Raw genomic sequence first — 22,880 nt, 5'->3', positions numbered from 1 at the left:
AAGCATTACAGATTCAGCGCAAGATGTCAAGTTTAGCAAATGTTACCAAGAGCAGAGCAGTGTCTTCTTTAAAATAACTTACTTACTTTCATTCAGTTGCATTGGTATTTTGCCTGCAAGTATGTCTGTGTGAGGGTGCCAGATCTTGGAGTTACAGACAGCTGTATAACTGCTATGTGGGTGCTGGGAATTGAACCAAACTCTTCTGGAAGAGCAGTTAGTGCTCTTAACCACTGAGCCACCTCTCCATTTGCAACAGAGGAATAATTTTAAGAAAGCCCTATTTGCTGGGTTGGAGAGATGGCTCAGTGATTAAAAGTGCTTGCTACTCTCACAAGCCACGCAGGTCCCTTCTGGCTTTCATGGGCACCTTTATAGGTGTGGCATATGCCACACACACACACACACTTAAATAAACACTAAATCTTTTTTTTAAAAAAGAAAGCCATATTGTTTTAGGCACAGTACTGGTGGTTTTGTGTCAACTTGACACAAGCTAGAGTCATCAGAGGAAGGAGCCTCAGCTGAGGAAATGCCTCCTTGAGATCCAGCTGTGAGGCATTTTATTCAATTAGCCATCAAAGGGAAAGGACCCAGCCCTTGGTGGGTGTTGCCATCCTGGGCTGCTAGTCCTGTGTTCTATTAAGAAAGCAGGCTGAGAAAGCTAGTGGGGGAAGCAAGCCAGTAAGCAGCATCCTCCATGGCCTGTGCATCAGCCCCTGCCTCCCGGATCCTGCCCTGTCTGAGTTTCTGTCCTGATCTCCTTCAGCGATGAGCACAATACTGAAATGTAAAGCCAAATAAGCCCTTCTGGCACAGAGAACTAGTTTCTAATAGTGTAAGTGTATTAAAATTTGACCACAGAAGATCTTTTACAGTTTCATATTCTTTTTAACATTATTTAAGCCAGCGTTTTATTTTTAGATAAAATACGTCATAGCTTTATGAAACAAAACACAGCTTAAATCCTTTTGCTGCCAAAATCATTTTCTGCCTTTAGGATTGCACACATCAAACAGAATTTTAAGCTGTGACGAAGTTGACTCCTCTTGAAGATCCATGGACAAAGCAATCTTCTACCTGGTTCTTTCCGCTAGCAACTTCCGAGAACACATTTGCTAGCAGTCCCAAATATCTCGCAAAAGAGTTAAATCTAAATTATATTTTGATGAAATGTAACAGATTAAGGTCACCTGTCCACATGACTAAACATTAACAGCATAATCGAGCCTTAATCTCACAGCAACTTGGGCTTTCAGAAAACAGAGCTCCCCTACCCATCCCTAGTTCTAGAGTTAACTCTGACATGCCTGCATTTCAGTGAAGCCTGGCTTACAAAGAGACCTTGGATAACTGCGCCCCACCCCCCCAGAGGCAGTAGCACAAGAGGAACAAGGTGTTAACAGGTGATGTTTTATTGACTGTATGGGGCTTGCACACAGAGCCATTCGCAGCATGGGATTTTATTGTGAACAGACTTCTCAGTGGCAACTGAGGGGCAAGTGAAATGAAACAAACAGAAAATGCCACTGTGTCAACATTTCTGAGACTTGTACCCTCCGAACCTCCGGTGATTTCAAGAGGCTCTTAGCAGGAGACAAGGTGGTCACAAGGAGGGAGCTGTGTGGGCTCTTCCAAATGGGGTAGGAAACAGAGCAGCCCGAGAAAAAAAAAGTAGAGAGATATCACATTTGAAGAGCTCCTGCTATTATCTAGGAGCTTCAAGTTTATTTTCATCTTAAAAATCATTTTAATTTAGTCTTTGAAGATTTTTTAAAAATTTAATTTAAATTAGAAACAAGCTTGCTTCACATGTCAATCCCAGCTCCCTCTCCCTCCCTTCCTTCCTCTGCCACCACCCTTCAACCCTCCCCCAGCCCCTCCCCCAATCCCCACTCTACTCTCCAAGGAGGGTGAGGCCCTTCATGGGGGATCTCCAAAGTCTGTCATATGATCTGGGGCAGGGCCTAGGCCCTCCCCCATGTGTCCAGGCGGAGACAGCATCCCTCCACATGGAATGGGCTCCCAAAGTCAATCTGGATGAGAGGGCTAAATGCTGATATATTACCTGCGGCCCCAAAGGATGCTGAGGCCTCCTCACTGACACCCACGTTCAGGGGGTCTGGATCAGTCCCATGCTGGCCTCTCAGCTATCAGTCTGGGGTCCAAGACCTCCCCCCTTGTTCAGATCAGCTGTTTCTGTGGGTTAAACCAGCCCAGTCTTAACTCCTTTGCCCATCACTCCTCCCTCTCTGCAACTAGGTTCCAAGGGTTTAGTTCAGTGTTTAGCTGTGGGTGTCTGCCTCTGCTTCCTTCAGCCACTGGATGAAGGCTCTAGGGTGACATACAAGGAAATTGTCAATCACGTTATCAGGGAAGGGCATTTAAGGCAGCCTCTCCACTATTGGTTAGATTTCCAGGTGGTGTCATCCTTGTAGGCCTCAGGACATCTCACTAGTGCCAGATCTCTTTTCAAACCTATAAAGGCTCCTTCTATTATGGTATCTCTCCTCCTTCTCTCCTCTATTCTTTCCCCTACTCAACTTTCCTGCTCCCCCATGTCCTCCTCTCCCCTCCTCTTCACCCTCTCTCTTTTTCCCAGCTTCCTCACCTCTCCCTCCCCCACCCCGTGTTCCCAATCCCCTCAGAAAATTCTGTCCTGTTCCCCTTCTCTGGGTTACTATGCATCTCTCTCTTAGGGTCCTCTCTGTTTCCCAGATTCTCTGGCTGTGGGATTGTATAATAATACTCCCATGTTTCATGCCTAAAATCCATATATGAGTGAGTACATACCATGCTTGTCTTTTTGTGACGGGGCTACCTCACTCAGGAGGGTTTTTTCTAGTGCCATCCATTTGCCTGCAAATCTCAAGATTCCCTTGTTTTTTTCTGCTGAATAGTACTCCATTGTGTAAATGTACCACATTTTCTCTATCCACTCTTCAGTTAAGGGGCGTCTAGGTTGCTTCCAGGTTCTGGCTATTACAAATAATGCTGCTACGAACATAGTGGAACAGACATGCTTGCTGTATGAATGTGCATCTTTTGGATATATGCCTAAGAGTGGAATTGCTGGGTCTTGTGAAAGACTGATTCCCATTTTCCTGAGGGATCTCCATACTGATTTCTAAAGTGGGTGTACGAGTTGGCACTCCCACCAGCAATGGAGGAGTGCTCCCCTCTCTCCACATCCTCTCCAGCATAAATTGTCTTCGGTGTTTCTGATTTTAGCCATTCTGACAGGTATCTCAGAGTTGTTTTGATTTGCATTTCCTGGATGGCTAAGGAAGTTGAGCACTTTCTCAAGTGTCTCTCAGCCATTTTAGACTCCTCTACTGAGAATTCTCTATGTAGTTCTGTAGCCCACTTTTTAATTGGATCCTTAGTCTTTGAAGATTTTACATAGATGCGCTAGGTCTTGATTGTATCCGCTCGCCACTTCCCAGTTCAGTTCTGCCCAGCATCCCCAGGACACCTCCCTTCTAACTTCCTGTCCTGTTTTTAAAAATATGCATGACTCATTGAATCCTATTAGTGCTGCCCAGATGTGCATGGGTACAGGGCCAGCCACTGGGGTGTGAACCACATACCGTGGCCGTATTGCAAAGAAAAGTTCCTCTGCTTCCTTCAACAGCAGTCAGGGTCAGGAGTGGGGTCTCAGTAACCCCTCCTCCATCCATTCCAGAACTGCTTTGGTGGAGATAATAAATCAGTATTTATTTAAGCAACACATAGATGAAAATACCAGCTATAACTAGACATGTGTCCTTTGTGCCCCAAACAAATCCACATAAGCCGCTTTGCCAGAAGGAACAGGAAATAATACAAAAAGATAGTTTGAGTGAACAGTTTTTTTTACATGTCAAATCAAGTATTCATCTCTCCTATTATAGTAAATCTAAAGGAAAGGTAATTACAGATATATAATATTTTAAGTTTGTTCTCTTAGAATTTCATACTTGTGTACAGTGCATTTTGTTTATATCCATTCTCTGCCTCTCCCACCCACTCAGTTTTATGTCCCCCCCTTTTAATAACCCTCTTGTTTTCTGAGTTTGATTATAGCTATCTATATAGGCATGGGTGTGGGGCCACCCACCCCTAAGGAAAACACACTCTCTTTCTCTCCGTTAGTGGCCACCGACTGCCAATGACTACTCAGATGGAGTGGTAGCTTGGGGTCGCTTCCCAGTCTGTACAGGAATGTTTGATCCTGTGCACATTTTGTGTATGCAGTCATAGCTACAGTCAGTTTAGGAGTGCAGCGCTCGGTCATGTCCAGAAGACACTGTCTGACCCTGACCTCTGGCTCTTTCAATTTTTCTGTCCCCTCTTCTGTGATGTTCTCTGAGCCATGGGTGGGGTGGCTGAATTTGGGGAGGTTGATACAGATGCCCTGTCTTACCACCAAACACTCACAATCACTTATTCTTAACAGTCTGAACAGTTATGGGTCCCTGCATTGACCACTATCTCCTAGAAGCAAAGTTTCTTTCTTTCTTTCTTTCTTTCTTTCTTTCTTTCTTTCTTTCTTTCTTTCTTTCTTTCTTTTTTGATCAAGGTAGAGAGCCTCACAAATCTATGGGCATAAACATAAATATTTAGGAAGCAATTTGAACTTTTTAGGCATCATTCATATTTCAGTATTTTGCTATCCAATTAAGGCACCCATCTGGCGATTCTTGATATTTAATGACATGGATGGCATTGCCGGGCTCCAGGAAGTCTCACACTGGGTATACCCTTCTAATGCTTGAAGAAAAAATATAAACACGTGGAGGCTCAGGATATTAGGGACATAATTTAAAATGTCAATTAGGAGCTTACAAACCACTTCAGATAAACCATAAAAGGAAAGTCTTCCATCCGTTCTCACTGTTCAAAAGTGACAATGCCATCAGCAATGGTCACAGATCTTGGACATTTCACAGTAAGAGGCCCAAATCATACATTCCCATTGTCAGGGCACTGCGACAAATCCTCCTGGAATAAACTGGATGAGATTAGATATGACTTTATATAAGGGGTCTTACTGTATAAATCAGGCTAACTTTGAGCTCATGGTTCTCTTGGCTTAACTTCCCAAGTACTGGGACTAGAGGCGTGTGCCTTCCCACACAGCTGTGACTTTACTGTGTTAAAGAATGTTATTTTAAGGTGCACTGCGTTTGTTTGTGCTGCATTTGTTTAACTCTGTGAAGCTGTGAGTCTTTGTCTGAAACAGCTGAGGGTCTAATGAGCCGAACAGCCAATAGCGAGGCAGGAGCAAGGATAGGCGGGGCTGACTGGCAGAGAGAATAAATAGGGGGAGAAAGCTGGAGGCGGAGCAAGGAAGGAGAAGGAATGGGAGATCAAGGAGGACATCAGGGGCCAGTCACCCAGGCACACAGCCAGCCATGGAGTGAGAGTGGAAGTCAGACATACGGAAGTAGAAGGAAAAAGCCCAGAGGCAAAAGGTAGATGGGATAATTTAAGTTACGGAAAGCTGACTAGAAAGAAACCAACCTAAGGCTGGGCACTCGTAAGTAAGTTTCTGTGTGAGTGACATTTGGGAACTGAGTATCAGGCCTCCAAAAGAGTAAAGAGTAAGGAGTAAAAGTAAAAACAACAACATTTCTGTTTGTTTCTTAAGAGAAAACAGGGTAGAAGCACGAGTCGTTAATTAACGCCTCTTGACTGGTTCACACATGGGCAGGTGGAGGGTCAGCGGCCAGGCTGAAGCCTTACTGAATCCTAGATGGGATGGCAGGGTCTAATCTGTGAGAAAACCCCTTTTGTAACAAAATGGGTGGGCTGGTAAGTCTTAGAAATTTGAAGACCCCCAAGCTCTAAAGCATTGAATTTCCAGAATAAAATCGTCTCATTACTCATTTCATGCAGGAATGGACAGACCAAAAATTACGCTGGAATCCTGAAGAGTATGGTGGAATTAATTCGATAAAGGTTCCATCAGAATCTCTCTGGCTTCCTGACATAGTTCTCTTTGAAAAGTAAGTATCTTAGAGTACGACATTAGTCAGATTAACCCAGGATACAGAAAAGTCTGATTTGGGAGGGATAATTAACTTTATGTATCAAATTGATTTGTTTGTCAAATATTGATTGGCATTATGGCAGGAGACAAATGCAGCATACATAGTGGACTGGCGGGGAAACCCTCCCAACAGTGAGTGTTTGGCCAGCCACTAAAGTGTTAACTACTTTCATGGCAGTGCTGACGGACGTTTCGAAGGCTCCCTCATGACCAAGGCCATTGTGAGATCCGGTGGAACCATCAGTTGGACTCCTCCTGCTAGCTACAAAAGTTCCTGCACCATGGACGTCACTTTTTTCCCATTCGACAGGCAGAACTGCTCAATGAAGTTTGGATCCTGGACTTACGATGGTAGCATGGTTGACCTCATTCTGATCAATGAAAATGTTGACCGGAAAGACTTTTTTGATAATGGAGAGTGGGAGATATTAGATGCAAAGGGCATGAAGGGTAACAGAAGAGAAGGTTCTTATTCCTACCCATTTGTGACCTATTCTTTTGTTCTGAGACGCCTGCCATTGTTTTACACCCTCTTTTTGATAATCCCCTGCCTGGGGCTGTCTTTTCTCACAGTCCTGGTGTTCTACTTACCTTCTGATGAAGGGGAAAAGCTTTCACTATCGACCTCGGTTTTGGTCTCTCTGACAGTGTTTCTTTTAGTAATTGAAGAAATCATCCCATCTTCTTCAAAAGTCATTCCTCTCATTGGCGAGTACCTCCTCTTCATCATGATTTTCGTCACCCTGTCAATTATCGTCACAGTGTTCGTCATTAACGTCCACCACAGATCTTCTTCAACGTACCACTCCATGGCCCCCTGGGTGAAGAGGCTGTTTCTGCAAAAACTCCCGAGGTGGCTTTGCATGAAGGACCCCATGGACCGCTTCTCTTTCCCTGATGGAGAGGAGAGGAGAGCAGCAGTGAGGGGCAAAGTCTCAGGGAAAAAGAAACAGATTCCTACTAGTGATGGAGAAAAAGTTCTGGTCACTTTCCTGGAAAGGGCGGCTGAGTCTATCAGGTACATCTCAAGGCACGTGAAGAAGGAGCATTTCATTAGCCAGGTGAGTCCACTGTGATGCGGTAGTGCTGTCACTGATGAGCACTCAAGAGCACCATGCTGCTGTCCCTTACAGCGGGGTGTGGTCCTTGCTTACAATGGCACTATCAGCTAGCCTATGGATACCATATAAAAACAATCCCAGCATTAAATGTTTAGGGAATAAAGTTCACAAAAGCATAGTGACTAAAAACAAGCAGCTGCAGATTCAGCGTTGCTCTCCATAAATCCTCAATTCCATCTTAAAGAACTCAGTGGGTTCCCCTGGTCTGTGGTACTTTTTACTTTTTCATGCTATGATGTTTTTAAACCCAGTGTTTAGAAATGCCTCTAGTGACTAGAAAGAATCAAAATTTGAACAGTCATACAAGTTTAGCTACAACAGATGCTTCCTCAAGGGAAAAGGAGCTTGTTACTTAGTGTAACTTTACAGAAAAACAAGTACTGGGTGGTTCTATGCTGGAATTCTAGCTACCTAGGAGTTTGAGGTCAACAATGCTCACATAGTTAGAGCCTGCCTCAAAACCAGAAATACCCAGGTTTCAGAGGTACTATCATCCTGGCCACAGACTCACTCCTACCCATGTGACATGTTACTTTGCCAGAACCTCATTTTTCTGGAACCCAGAAATGAAGAACATGGCAAGGAAGAAATTAACAATAATCAGTCAGTACACAGGCTGAAAGTAGCCTTTATCTATACCCCATCCACAGGCAGGGTTCAGGCATTTCACTCTAAAATTCTTGAAAACTAGATCAAGGCTCACAAACAGGGTTAGGAAAGTGGTTTTGAAAGCATACCTTATATTTTATCTTTGAGTGTTCATCCTGATTTATCTTCCCTCTAACTCTTCATGTTTTTTCATACAGTTAAAGATTTTGAGTGAAAAAAAAAGACTAGAAAATTACCAGCTTTTATAGATATGCTTTAGCTAGGGAAGTAGCTTTTGTTTTACTTCTTTACATCTTTTGTAAATACTAATATAGATATTTAAGTGGGTTTAAAAATATGATCAGCACAGATAATTTGGACACCTTAGACAAGAGGATCTCAATCACTAATAATCCCACTACCTAAGGTTAACATTTTAACACTTTACTGTCTCTTGCTTATGTGTTTTATGCTACAGTTTTGTTTTTAAAATTGGAAAGTTCAGAACAGCCTGCTGTCCCCTCCTGTCAGTGGGTGGGCCTCCTGGTCTATTCCATCTTTACCAAATCCTTGTCTACAGGTACTGCAACCGAAAATATTGATCACAGTACTCAACTGGCTAGCTATTCTCTGAACAGTGTCCTGGTTTTCCCTGGCAATCTACCACAAGTGCAATACTTCTGGGAGATTCCTGGAGAGATGGTACTGTGTGTCCCTAGAATACAGAAGGTCCTCTCCTTCCTCTATCCATTTCTCCCTCTTCCCTTTTCTTTTAAGATCTGAAGTGGTTTCCATTGAGTGTATTTTCTTTCTTGTGAAGAAACTGCACTCTGTATCCCTTGAAAGGTGAGCTCCCATGTGTTTCTCACAGATTTCCCTAGTCTGTGGTTTGTTCTCTACTGTACCTGCTGCTCCAAGCTTGGTACCCATTCTCCTACAACATCCCAGTCTAACTAAAGGCTCCAAGAATGCCTGTCCAAACTTTCCCTTCTTCTCTTCCTCAGTGATGTCTTCTGGAGTTAGAGGAGCCATGCCCACATGTGGAGTAGGAGGAAACTCTTGTGACAATTAACTACAAATGGTCTATAGATACCAATTTGTGTTTGGTATCATAGGTATATCAGGAGGCATTGTATAAAAATTGGGGATTTTTTTGGTGTGTGTGTTTGATTAGCAATATTTCCAAGTACACAAATAATTCTGTAGTTTCTATTTACATCTTCACTGTTGATAAGTGTTCCTGAACACTCAACTTGCAAGTGATATTTTTGGGGTGGGATGAATAACATCACTGGACGAGACTCTAAGCCCATTAGTGATGCGTATACACATTTTGAAAACTTAAAAAAGTGACCTAAGTCCAACATTGCTCTTTTTATGTCCCCTCATGAGTTCAGAAGAGCTGCTCAGCTTCTTGAATGAAAGGCTCCCTTTCGTCTTTTGCAGGTAGTGCAAGACTGGAAATTTGTGGCTCAAGTTCTTGACCGCATCTTCCTGTGGCTCTTCCTGACCGTTTCAGTTTTGGGCTCCATTCTGATTTTCACTCCAGCCTTGAACATGTGGCTGCACCATTCCCATTAGGAACAACTCTCCAATCTATTTAGAAGACACACAGAGAGATGAGTCTCACCTTAGGACTGACAGCTGCTGGCATGTTCACAGAATGCAGATGTATGCACTAGCTGTAGCACCCTCGCCTTGTCGACTGAGCTTTCTGTGATTGGGTGATCCTGAGAAAATGTGGGTTTGGACTTACATGATGGGTTGCTCTCTTTAGAGATGGATTTGGACAATTCAAGGAGTACTCCAAGTTATGTTCTTGTGTAGGAGGCCTCTAATCTCTGCATCGGTTCATCCCTGCACTCCTGTATCTGTCTACTCCACGAACTCCTGCATCTGCTGATCCCCCAGGCTCTTCCATCTGCTCATCCTTAAATGCCTGCATTTCGCCCATCCTAGTACTTCTGGTATGTGCCCAACCCATTGGGGGTTGACCTGAGCTGCATACTGGTACCACGTGGTACTTCTCTACCAGTGTGGGTGAACACATTTTGACAACAGTTTCAGGAATTACACAGGTACAACTCTTGGACAACAACACTGTCAATGACCGTCCCACAAATACAGTGTTCATGGGATATGATCTTGGTTGACTATGACAGCTCTCTAAGATGGGTGTGACTGGAAGTTGGGTCACTGCATTGCAAAGCTTTTCTAATGGTGCAAGTAGGAAGGCTGGTGATTAGTGACTTGCTGTGAGATCGCATCAAAATAACTTAGACCAGAAAAGCAGGCATTAGTTGCTAGAACTGCATTTCTTAATGCAAGTCCTCCTTTTCTCAGGAAACTAAAAGTGCTGAATATTCTTTGATCATGACTTTGGATAGTGTCTTAGCCATTGCTCTATTGATGTGAAGAGACACCATGGCCATCACTACTCTTATGAAAGAAAACATTTTTTCCTTTTTAAAATTTAAATTAGAAACAAGCTTGTTTTACACGTCAATCCCAGTTCTCTCTCCTTCCCCTCCTCCCCTGTCCCCCACCAGACCCCCTATCCCATCCCCTTTCTGGTCCCCAGGGAGGGTGAGGCTTTCCATGGGAGTCTTCAAAATCTGTCATATCATTTGGGGTAGGGCCTAGGCCCTCTATGTGTAATGGACTTCCAAAGTCCATTCTTTTACTGATCCATTACCAAAGGCCCCATAGATTGTCCAGGCTTTGTATCTGACACCCATGTTCAGGGGGTCTGAATCAGTCCTATGCTGGTTTCCCAGTTATCAGTCTGGAGTCCATGAGCTCCCCCTTGTTCAGGTCAGCTGTTTCTATGGTCTCGATCCCTTTGCTCATCACTCCTCCCTCTTTGCAACTGGATTCCAGGAGTTCAGCTCAGTGTTTAGCTGTGGGTGTCTGCTTCTGCTTCTATCAGCTACTGGATGAAGGCTCTAGGATGGCATATAAGGTAGTCACCAATCTCATTATCGGGGAAGGACATTTAAGGTAGCCTCTGCACTGCTACTTAGTTACTTAGGGTCATCCTTGTAGATCTCTGGACATTTCCCTAGTGCCAGATTTCTCTTTAAATCCATAATGGCTCCCTCTATTATGGTATTTCTTTTCATGCTCTCCTGTATTCTTCCCCTGACTTAATCTTCCTGCTCCCTCCTGTCCTCCTCTTCCCTCCTCTTTCTCCTAACTCCCTCTCCCCTCCACCAAGATCCCAATTAGCTCAGGAAATCTTGCCCCTTTTACCTTCTTCAGGGGACCATGTATGTCTCTTAGGGTCCTACTTGTTTCCTAGCTTCTCTGGTGGTGTGGATTGTAGACTGGTAATCATTTGCTCTATGTCTAAAATCCATATATGAGTGAGTACATACCATGCTTGTCTTTTTGTAACTGGGTTACCTCACTCAGGATGGTTTCTTCTAGCTCCATCTAGTTGCCTGAGAATTTCAAGATTCCATTGTTTTTTTTCCACTGAGTAGTACTCCATTGTGTAAATGTACCACATTTTTTTATCCATTCTTCAGTTGAGGGACATTTAGGTTACTTTGAGGTTTTGGCTATTACAAATTGTGCTGCTATGTGAACACAGTTGAACAGATGTCCTTGTATGGATGAATGTGCATCTTTTGGGTATATGCCTAAGAGTGGAATTGCTGGATCTTGTGGTAGACTGATTTTCATTTCCCTGAGGAACTGCCATACTGATTTCCAAAGTGGCTGTATGAGATGGCACTACCACCAGCAGAGGAGGAGTGTATCCCTTTCTACACATCCTCTCCAGCATAAACTGTCATAGGTGGTTTTGATTTTAGCCATTCTGACAGGAGCAAAATGGCATCCCAGAGTTGCTTTGATTTACATTTCCCTGAATGCAAATGCAACATCCATGGCTAAGGATGTTGAGCACTTTCTTAAGTGTCTTTCAGTCATTTTACATTCCTTTATTGACAAGTCTCTATTTAGTTCTGCACCCCACTTTTAAATTGGATTATTTGGTGTTTTGATGACTAGCATCTTGAATTCTTGGTATATTTTGGAGATCGGCCCTCTGTCAGATGTGGGGTTGGTGAATATCTTTTCCCATTCTGTGGGCTGCCGTATTATTGACTGTGTCCTTTGCCTTACAGAAGCTTCTCAGTTTCAGGAGGTCCCATTTATTAACTGTGGATCTCAGTGTTTGTGTTACTTGTGTTATGTTCAGGAAGCTGTCTCCTGTACCAATTTGTTCAAGGGTGCTTCCCACTTTCTCTTCTAAGAGGTTCAGTGTGACTGGATTTCTGTTGAGGTCTTTGCTCCATTTGGACTTAAGTTTTGTGCATGGCAACAGATACGGATCTGTCTGCAGTCTTCTCTATGCCAGCATCCAGTTATGCCAGCACCATTTGTTGAAGATGCTATCTATTTTCCATTGCATAATTTTAACTTTTTTTGGTCAAAAATTAGGTGTTTGTAGGTGTGTGGGTTAATATCATGGTTTTTTATTTGACTCCATTGGTCTACCTGTCTATTTTTTTTTGTGCCAATAACAAGCTGTTTTTAGGGCTATAGCTTTATAATAGAGCTTGAAGTCAGGGATGGTGATGCCTCCAGAAGTTCCTTTCTGATTACAGGGTTGTTTTCCATATCCTGTATCTTTTGTTTTTCCATATAAAGTTTTGTTCTTTCAAGGTCTGTGAAGAATTGTGCTAGTATTTTGATGGGATTGCATTGAATCTGTAGATTGCTTTTGGCAAGATTGCCATTTTTTTTTTGCCATTTTTACTATGTTGATCTTACCTATCCTAGAGCATGGGAGATCTTTCCATTTTCTGGTATCTTATTTATTTCTTTGAAGACTCAAAGACTCTTGCTATACATGTCTTTCACTTGTTTGGTTAGAATTACCCCAAGATATTTTATGTTGTGTGTGGCAATTGTAAAGGGTGATGTTTCTCTGATATCTTTCTTAGCCCATTTATCATCTACATGTAGTAGGGCTACTGATTTTTTGAGTTAATTTTGTATCCTGATACTTTGCTGAAGGTGTTTATCAGCTGTAGGAGTTGCTGTGTAGAATTTTTTGGGTCACTTAGGTAAACTATCATATCATCTGCAAATAGTGAAAGTTTGACTTCTTCTTTTCCAATTTGTATTTCCTTGATCTCCTTTTGTTGTCTTATTCCTCTAGCTAGAACTTCAAGTACAGTATTGAAGAGATATGGAGAGAGTAGACAGCCTTGTCTTGTTCCTGATTTTAGAGGAATTGCATTGAGTTTCTGTCCATTTAGTTTGATGGTGGCTGTTGGTTTGCGGTATATTGCCTTTATTATGTTTATGTATGTTCCTGTTATCTCTGATCTCTCCAGGACCTTTATCATGAGGGGGTGTTGGATTTTGTCAAACGCTTTTTTAGAATCTAGTGAGATGATCATGTGGTTTTTCTTTTTCAGCTTGTTTATATGGTGGATTACATTGATAGATTTTCATATGCTGAACCATCCCTGCATCCCGGGATGAAGCCTACTTGATTATGGTGGATGATTTTTCTGATGTGTTCTTGGATTCGATTTGCCAGTATTTTTGAGTATTCTTGCATAAATGTTCATGAGCGATATTGGTTTGTAGTTCTTTTTCTCTGTTGTGTCGTTGTGTGGTTTGGGTACCAAGATAATTGTAGCCTCATAAAAAGAGTTTGGCAATGATGCTTCTGTTTCTATTGTGTGGAACACTTTGAGGAGTACTGGTATTAGCTCTTCTTTGAATTTCTGGTAGAATTCTGCATTGAAGCTATCTGGGCTTGGGCTTTTTTTGGTTAGGTGACTTTTGATGACTGCTTCTGTTTCATTAGAGGTTATAGATCTGTTTAAATTGCTTATCTGTTCTTGATTTAATTTTGATAAGTGATATTTATCCAGAAAATTGTCCATTTCCTTTAAGTTTTCAAATTTTGTGGAGTATAATTTTTTCAAAGTATGACCTGAAGATTTTCTGGATTTCCTCACTGTCCATTGTTATGTGCCCCATTTTATTCCTAATTTTGCTAATTTACATAGTCTCCCTCTGCCTTTTGGTTAGTTTGGATAACGGTTTGTCTATGTTGATTTTCTCTAAAACCCAACTCTTTGTTACATTGACTCTTTGTATTGCTTTCTTTGTTTCAACTTTATTAATTTCAGCCCTCAGTTTGATTATTTCCTGGTGTCTACTCCTCTGAGGTGAGTTTGCTTCTTTTTGTTCTAGAGCTTTCAGTTATGCTGTTAATTCTCTAGTGAGACTATTTTCCAGTTTTTTCCTATGGGCACTTAGTACTATGAACTTTCCTGTTAGTACTGCTTTCAAAGTATCCCATAAGTTTGGGTATGTTGTGCCTTCATTTTCATTGAATTCTAGGAAGTCTTTAATTTTTTTATTTCTTCCTTGACCCAGGAATGGTGCAATCGAGCATTGTTCAATTTCCATGAGTTTGTAGGGTTCCTGCAATTTGTGTTGTTGTTCTTTAATTCTAACTTTAAACCATGATGATTCAATAGGATGCAGGGTGTTATTCCAATTTTTTTTGTACCTTTTGAGGTTTGCTATGTTGCCTAGTATGTGGTCAATTTTAGAGAAGGTCCCATGTGGCACTGAGAAGAAGGTATATTCTTTTGTGTTTGGATGGAATGTTCTATAGATGTCTGTTAATCCCAATTGAGTCATAACTTGTGTTAGTTCCTTTGTTTCTTTGTTAAGTTTCTGTCTGGTGGTCCTATCTAGTAGTGAGAGTGGGGTGTTGAAGTCTCCAACTATCACTGTGTGAGGTCTTATATGTGCTTTGAGTTTTAGTAGTGTTTCTTTTCCGAACGTGGATGCCTTTATATTTGGGGCATAGATGTTCAGAATTGAGACTTCATCTGGATGAATTTTTCCTGTGATGGATATGAAATGACCTTCTTCATCTGTTTTGATTGATATTAGTTTGTAGTGTAATTTTTTAGATACTAGGATAGCTACACCAGCTTCTTTCTTGGGTTCATTTGATTGGAAAATTGTATCCCAACCCTTTACTCTGAGGTAATGTCTGTCTTTGAAGTTGAGGTGTGTTTCTTGTATGCAGCAGAAGGATGGATTCTGTCTTTGTATCCATTCTGTTAGTCTGTGTCTTTTTATAGGTAAATTAGGATCATTATTATTGAGGGAAATCAAGCACTATTGAGTTAATTCTTGTTTGTTTTTGATTTGTTGTTGTTGGTATTGTTTGTGGATTTACCTCATTTTTTTCTTTGTCTTTTGGTAAAGTGGGATTATCTATTGCCTATTTTTTTTGTGAATGTAGTTAACTTCCTTAGGTTAGAGTTTTCTATCCAGTACTTTCTGTAGGGTTGGACTTGTGAGTATGTATTGTTTAAATCTGGTTTTGTAATGGAATATCTTGTTTTCTCTATCTATAGTGATTGAAAACTTTGCTGGGTATAGTAGCCTGGACTGGCATTCATGTTCCCTTAATGTCTGTAGAACATCTCTCCAGGACTTTCTGGCTTTTAGAGTTTCCATTGAGAAGTCGGTTTTAATTCTGATAGGTTTTCCGTTATATGTTACTTGGCCTTTTTCCTTTGCTGCTCTTAATGTTTTTCTTTATTCTGTAAGTTTGGTGTTTTGATTATTATGGGATGAGGGAACTTTATTAGTCTATTTGGTGTTCTTTAAGCTTCTTGTACTTTCATAGGCATCTCCTTCAAGTTGGGAAATTTTTCTTCTATGATTTTGTTGAATATGTTTTCTGTACCCTTGAGCTGTATTTCTTCACCTTCTTCTATACCTATTATTCTTAGGTTTGGCTTTTTCATGGTGTCCCATATTTCCTTGATATTTTTTTTAGTTATCTGTTGGGCTTGAGATTTTCTTTGGTTGATGAATCTACTTCTCCTAGTGTATCATCAACACCTGAGATTTTCTCTTCAATTTCTTGTATTCTGTTGGTTATGCTTCCATCTGTAGTTTCTGATTGTTTACCCAGCTTTTACAATTCCAGCATTCCCTCAGACTGTGTTTTTAAAAAATTGTTTCTGTTTCAGCTTTCAAACATTGCACTGTTTGAATTGTTTCTTTCAATTTTGGGTTTGTCTTTTTCTCCATTTCTTGAACTTTTTGGTTTGTTTTTTTCTTCCATTTTTTAAAAGGATTTTCTCTTTTCCTCTTTTAGAATCTCTATCATCATCATGATGTTGTTTTTAAGGTTGTTTCTTTTCCTTCATCTGAGTTGGGATGTTCAGGTCTTACTGGTATAGAGTTCCTAGACTGTGGTGGCATCATATTGGGTTTTCTGTAGTTAAATTGGCTTTTATATTGTTTTCTTCCCATCCCTTCTTCCAGTGATTGCTGGTGGAGTCTCTTCCTCTCCTGATGGGTACAGGTCCAAGGTTCTCTTTGGGTGTGTGCAAGCAGGTCCAATACTCTGATGGGTCTCAAGACACTCCCTCTCCTGGTAGGTGGAGGCAGGACTAGCACCACCATTTCAGCAGACTCTGGATGGCTTGGTCTTCTGGGGGTAAGTGGACCTGCCCACAGTCCCCAGGTCAGAATATTCCAAAGAGTCAGCAGATATTGTGCCTGAGACAGGGGCCCAAGCTTACCTCTCCTCTGAGTCAGGGCAGGACTCAAAAAAGCATTTAAATTGGGTGCTTTCTTACAGTTTCTGAGGTCTAGTTCATTACAATTGGAAGCACAGGGGCACATAGGCAGACATGGTGTTGGAGATGTAGACTACAGTTGTATATACATCTAGATCCATATCCAACAGGAGGAAAGAGACACTGAAACTGATTTGGGCTTTTGAAACCCCCAAACCCACCCCCCAGTGACATGCTTCCTCCAACAAGGTCACACTTCCTTTAACAAGCACACCTTCTAATCCCTCTCAAGTAGTGTCACTCCCTGATGACTAAGTATTAAAATATAGGAGCCCGTAGAGGCCCTTTCTATTCAAGCCACCACAGACAGAATTGGTTTCCATGGAATCTTCTGCCTTCATATTCCTTTCCCAGTGTCTCCTTCCTTTATTCACACTACTCCATGGCTTCTCTAGGATGGAGCGGGGAGCATTTATCAAGTTGACTTTGCTTCTCTCAGATTTTGTGAAAAGAGTTTTTCTCCACAATGATGAAACCTTGCCTACTCTGTTTTACTTTAGACATGGTTCTTCTAAGTGGTTGTAAAATCCCAATCTAAGATTGTTGTGGCAAAACACAGTAAGAGTTGAGTCCTTATATTTTTCCCCTTCCTAATTCTCTTAGGCTTTTCTTTTTATCTCTAGACCTAGATATGTCACATTGTGTCTAAGCAGAGAGTATTATCCATCCATCTCTGTTGATCTCTTCACTTTTTTCCCCTCCTTCCTTTCTCCTTTCTTCCCAACTCTTTCTCTCTGCATTCATTGACCGATGTCCTCAAATTATGTAGATTTCCTCCTATTTCTTTTACTGTCTTTCTCCAATTTGTCTCTTTTCCTCTTGAAATTTCTGGTAGAGGTCTTGTTGTTGTTGGACCTGTTCTCCATGTTTATTAACTGATTTGCTCTTCTCTTACACTTTTAAATTCTTCTAAAAATATGGCCTTTTCTTAATTCTTTGAAAATTTCACACGTTTTGTTCCTATTTTTTTTAAGGTGGGTCATCCTCAAAATAGATAACTGTAACAGGAGCATTTATCTCGATACTGTAAAACCTGATAGAGCTGCCTATGTTTAAATCCAACTCACAGGAACTTTTTTTTTTTTTAAAAAAAAGAAGATATAGTGACTAGTAATTGAGTATGTAGGGACAAAAAAAAAAAACATAGGCAGCATTTTGTTCCTATTTACCTCTAATTCTTACCCCCTAATTTTTTCCCAGATCTACTCTCTAACCTATCCTCCAACTCCATGTTCTAATTTATTTATTTTTTAGTATTTCTGAGTCCAATTTTTGCTTCTTGTGTGCTGTGGTGTGGTCCCAGCCCTTGGCCTCACTTCTGCAGTTGGTCCTTTTCTGGCTGTCAGTGTTGGTGTGTGTGGGTAAGGCCGGGTGGAAATCTTTGGTCATAGCTTCCTGTTCACAATGCACAGTGAAGCAGCACAGTCCCATCTCTGCTGTCAGGCTGCCAGGATCACACTTCTACCCCTTGCTCCACAGCCTGCCCAAACCCCTCACTACTTATGGTGCATTCAGTCTTTGGTCACAGTTGTCTAGCTGGTCTTTCTTGGACTCTTTGGATGGTGTTTAAGTGTGTGTATGGAAGGGATGTTATAAACCCTGGTCTGGATTTCCCACTAAGCTCAGCCATAACCACTCAAGGAGAATCTCTGCCTCAGCCTCTTCAGAGGCTGTTTGCCGCACAGCCTCCATTGCCACCCATCCCCCCAACAGTGTGCTTGCATCTGGGCCAATCCAGCATACAAGATGGATTTTTAAAGAAATGAGTAAACACAGTGAAAAAAAACCCACAGAACAAGGATGCTGGCTATAGCTCTGTGGCTAACTAGCTACAGTGTGAGCAGTGACCTTAAATTAGCTGTGTGTCCTAGAGGGCTGTAGCTTGTGGATCAGCAGCAGGAGGTAAGGAGTCAGGACCTGAGAAGTTCTCCCCAATCTTGGGCACTCCTCATAGCAGCTTTTTTCCTTGGAGAGATTGTAGTTTGCTTTGTGGTTACCTCAGATATGACTTCCTGAATGATATGCAGACAAAAGGACAAATAGTTATTATCCCCCTCGATTGCCTTGCATTTTACTTATCACATTTAACCTGTTAATATGCTAGGAAAAGGGCAGCATTAGCATCAGAAAAAGTGTTTAGATTGAATTTAGTTTTACATTTTGAAAAACACCAGCATGAGCCATTTTCCACAAGAAACATTTCCTGATGTAATCAAATATAGAAAAGGTTAAACCAGTGTATGCATGTGGCTTATTTTTTACCAGCAGCTAAATTAGAAGACATTCATAGTTTCAAATAGAGAAAAGGATAAATATTTACATATTGTAATGATCATGGGAAAGGGCTCCTAAAGGTAATGCTAAAGCAAGGGGATTTTAGGTCTGGAGAGAAGGCTCAGTACATAAAGGCAAAGTCTCTTAAGCCTGTGGATCTGAGTTTAATACCCGTAACCCACCCAATGGAAGAGAGCACTGACTCCCATTAAGGTATCCCTCAGTGGAACCTGTGCAAATTCCTTAGCATATGTGAATGCGCACATCCAGTCTCTCTCTCTCTCTCTCTCTCTCTCTCTCTCTCTCTCTCTCTCTCTCTCTCTCTCTCTCTCTCTCTCTCTCTCTCCCCCACACAAATAAATATAAAGGAAAGTAAAGAAATTTTAACATCGCCTGTATAGGAAGAAAAACCTTCAGGCAAACTTTGAGAGCTGCTCCCGATCAGTGAGTGTTGCAGACCTGCACAGACAGAGAGCTTCTGTTGATGGCTCTCATCCTTTGGATCTCTGTTCACACCCCCCCCACCTCCTGAAGGGGTCTTCACAGAGGACAGCCCCAGAAACCTCCCTGTCTCTGCTGTTTCACTTTGTACGATGTGGTTTTTAGAATGTGATTGTTTTTATTTGTTCTGTTTGGTGAGGGTGGGTTCCTTGACTGTGCCAATGTTATCTCCATTATGTCTCCAAAGTGTCTAATAGGGCTGAGCATGTTATACAAGGCTTATTCAATATATTTTCATTAATTTAATAAGATCCCAGAAGGTTTTAAAAATTTACTTATGTATCCATATTTAATGTATGAGAGCTCTGCATATACACTTACATGCCAGAAGAGGGCATTAGATCCTATTACACATGGTTGTGAGCCACCATGTGGTTGTTGGGAATTGAGCTCAAGACCCCTGGAAGAGCAGCCAGTGTTCTTAATAGATAGTCATCTTTCTATCCCCCAGAAGGTTATTTTTTTAAGGTTATGATTTTAAAGGTTATGATAATTACAATATTTCCCCTCCCCTTTCTTCCCTCTGAACCCTATTGTATACCTCTCTCCACTCTCTTTAAAATTTATGGCCTCTTATTTCACTAATTGTAATTGCATGCATATATGTATTAGTATACATATATGTTTCTAAGTGTAACCTGTTCAGTCTGTATAATGTTAACTGCATGTATATTTTCAGGGTTGACTGTTTGGCACTAGACAATCAGTTGGTGCGCTCTTCCTTGAGGAAGACCACGTCTCCCATTCCCAGCTTTTCTTCAGTTATCTATGGTTCTTTGGGACTGAGGCTTTCCTGCATCCAGTTTGGCATGCTCATTGGTGGCATCTTTGTTTGGCTCATGTTTGGGCAGTCATGTTGGTGAGACTATATGGATGTAGCTTCTGATGTTACAAAGAGATGCAGAAAACTCCATGATTCTCTGGCTCTTACAATCCTTCTGCCCCCTCTTTGACCATGTTCCCTAAGTCTTAGGTGCCGGAGCATTTTGTAGGTGTATCAGTTGGGACTGGGCTCCACAACTCTGTATTTTGATTGGTTGTGTTTTCTGTAATGCTTTTCAACTGTTGTAAAGAGAAGTTTCCTTGGCGAGAGCTGAAGACTGCACTTATCCATGGGTATAAATACAAGTGATTTTAGATTGTTGTTAGGGATTATGCTGGCTTAATAAATTAGTGGCTGTAGATTCTCCTCTAATAACCATGACTTCACTAGCACTAAGTAGTTGGCTAGGTTTTCAGTACCAGGCATGTTTTCCCCCTTGTTGAGTGAGTCTTAAGTTCAGTTAGAGAAATGTTGGTTACCACTAGGTTATGTGTGTCACTCCTGCACCTGGAGAGTTATCATGACTTGCTGGTCATTGATGAGGTTCAAAGGTGTTGTAGTTGGGTAGGACTGTTGGTTGCCTCCTTGCTTTGGAAGCTTCCATGGCACCTTCTGGATACTAGAAGTGTTTGACTGGATTATCCACATGGTGTACTATTGTGTAGCCTCTCCCAACATTTCTAGCTCAGTGAGAGAATTATTATTTTAACTTTTTATTTCATCTTTGTGGATCTCACCTCATGCATCATCAATCCCACTCATCTCCCTGTCCCTTTGTAACCATCCTCTGTCCTTGCATCACCCTCCCCTTAAATAAAATAAGAGAAAAGAAAAAAAGAGAAACCAAAGGAGAGAAATCTCATGAGTCACACAGTGTATCCTTTTGTCCATATGTCTTTACTTGCAAGTGTTCATTGCAGAGAGTCATTGGTCTGGTTCAAGGCCTCTGATTTCTGCTACACTAATCAATATTGGGTATCATGTTGTTGCTCTGTGTCATGGAGATGCTGCCTCTTTGGATCTGCAGGACCAATCCCTGCATGTGCTCCAGCAGATCACAGATGGGGTGGATGTTGGGGTGGGAGCCAACTCATAGCCCTGGTTCTAGGCCTGGATGGTTTCAGGGTTGGTCAGCTTGCCAGTTGGCCCCCATTCTCACCACCAGGGTAAATTCTCCAGCATTGCCCTGGGTAGTTCACCATATACAGCAATGAGTAAGGGGGTGGGATGGTTCTCTTGCTTTCCTGCCTTTCCGGGTTGACTCACCCACACCTATACCACCAGGTCCAGCTCTGCTGTGTTGCCCAGGTAAGGCACAGGGGCCACTCTCCCAAGTGCTGCAGCTGGTGGGGGGGGCAGCTCTCCTGCTCTCATGACTTTAGGGCCAGCTCTCCCATCCACCACAGGTGGTGGTGGGAAGGGAGGACATCTCTCCCTTGCTGACACCCCTGTATGGTAGTTGAGGGGTGGGGCCAGGTCCAAGCCCCCCCCTTCACATTCCTGTGGCAGACTCACCCTTGCCCCAGTTAACAGGGTCAACTTGACTGTGCTGCTCTGGAAGGTGAGGTGCAGGGCCTGCACGCTGAGTGCTGCTTCTGATGACTGGAAAGAATTACTTCTTAAATGAGAATGTCTCCTAAACAATGTTGTTATATTTAACAAAACAGTTCATTTTAATTGTGGTTTTTCTGTCTCAGAAGTACTTTAGCTTTGTAGTTAGTGTGTCTAAAATAGGACCTGGTGCAGGGATGTGTTGTTATGCCTCCTAAGTCCATTTTAGTCTCCTCCTTGGCTATGGTTTCTTGGGAGGACTAACTCAGCTATCACCGAGAATGTCCCACCTTTTCATTTCTCAGTCTCTTTGATTCAGATGTCATCTGGTTTGTTCCTTTGTCCCTTGAATTTCCAGAAGTCTAGCATGACAACAGCAATCCTAACTGTACTTCTGATTTTGCATCATTGTCAGAAATCCATCATAGATGGTAAGGGGAAGACCACTTTGTACACTATGAGCACTCATACTCTCTGGCTGCTGTATCATTAATGTTATTATTAATTACTGAGTACAGATGGTGATATCATCTCTGTGTCCAGTAGTAAGCTGGATAGCACAGCCTGTGGCCACAGTACATAGTCAATTTATAACACCCATTGCCTTGGACCCTGGAAAGATGGTATCTAACTAGACACATGGGCCACTGTAATGTCCAGAAAATGATGTTTCCATATAATGCTGACACGGACCTTTTGATTGTCTCAAAGTTCTATCTCTAGAGCAAGCAGTGTTTTGTACTAAAATGGGTTCACTTAATTGTGTTGATGGTTATTTCTCTTTAATCCAGCATGTATTTCTTCTTCAGTATGTTTTCTGTTCAGTATGATAAAAAGTAACAGTGAAAATAAAAGTATTGTTATATCTTTGGCTCATGATTATGGTCTTATCTCTGAACAACCATCTGAAAGCAGCTGATGTGACTCATCAAGGCTCTTGGCAGGGCTGTCCACTTCAGGGTATCAGTTCAGGCCACTTCAGAGTCAGACATGCCCGCCGGAGCACTTAAAGATGGCCTTTGTCCTGAGCAGCAATGGGTGCTCAGATAGACATGAAGATTATGGTATCTGAAGGTACCCAGGAAATGTTTAACTGTGATGATCAACACAAGTAACCTAGAAACATCCCCATGAAGAAATCCTGTGTTGTGGTTTGAATTAGGAATGAGTGGTTCCCTAGGTCATGTGTTTGAACACATGGTTCCCAGATAATGTTGGCCTTGAGGTCTAGCTGAAAGAAGTGAATCTATAAGGGTGGGGTTTGAGGTTTCTTATCCAGCCCTGCTTCCTGGTCTCTCTGCTTTCTGGTCATGGAGGTAATATGGCCAGTGGCTTCC

At 41.9% G+C, this 22,880-nt stretch overlaps 1 protein-coding gene across 1 annotated transcript in view; it reads left to right on the top strand.

Annotated features, from left to right (window-relative positions):
- Chrnb3 (cholinergic receptor nicotinic beta 3 subunit) overlaps window positions 1–10,241 on the top strand; it is a 32,228-nt gene extending 21,987 nt beyond the window's left edge. The window contains exons 4-6 of the mRNA XM_021225159.2: window positions 5,881–5,990; window positions 6,213–7,095; window positions 9,190–10,241. Coding sequence (XP_021080818.2) covers window positions 5,881–5,990; window positions 6,213–7,095; window positions 9,190–9,324 — 1,128 coding nt within the window. The 3' untranslated portion in view covers window positions 9,325–10,241. The remainder of the gene's footprint in view (window positions 1–5,880; window positions 5,991–6,212; window positions 7,096–9,189) is intronic.
- The last annotated feature ends 12,639 nt before the right edge of the window (window positions 10,242–22,880 follow it).

The sequence above is a fragment of the Mesocricetus auratus genome, unplaced genomic scaffold (assembly GCF_017639785.1).
Source record: "Mesocricetus auratus isolate SY011 unplaced genomic scaffold, BCM_Maur_2.0 Super-Scaffold_100026, whole genome shotgun sequence".
NCBI classification, from domain to species: domain Eukaryota; kingdom Metazoa; phylum Chordata; class Mammalia; order Rodentia; family Cricetidae; genus Mesocricetus; species Mesocricetus auratus.
Note: the sequence above shows the minus strand (reverse complement) of the source record. Positions and strands in the feature narration are given on the sequence as shown.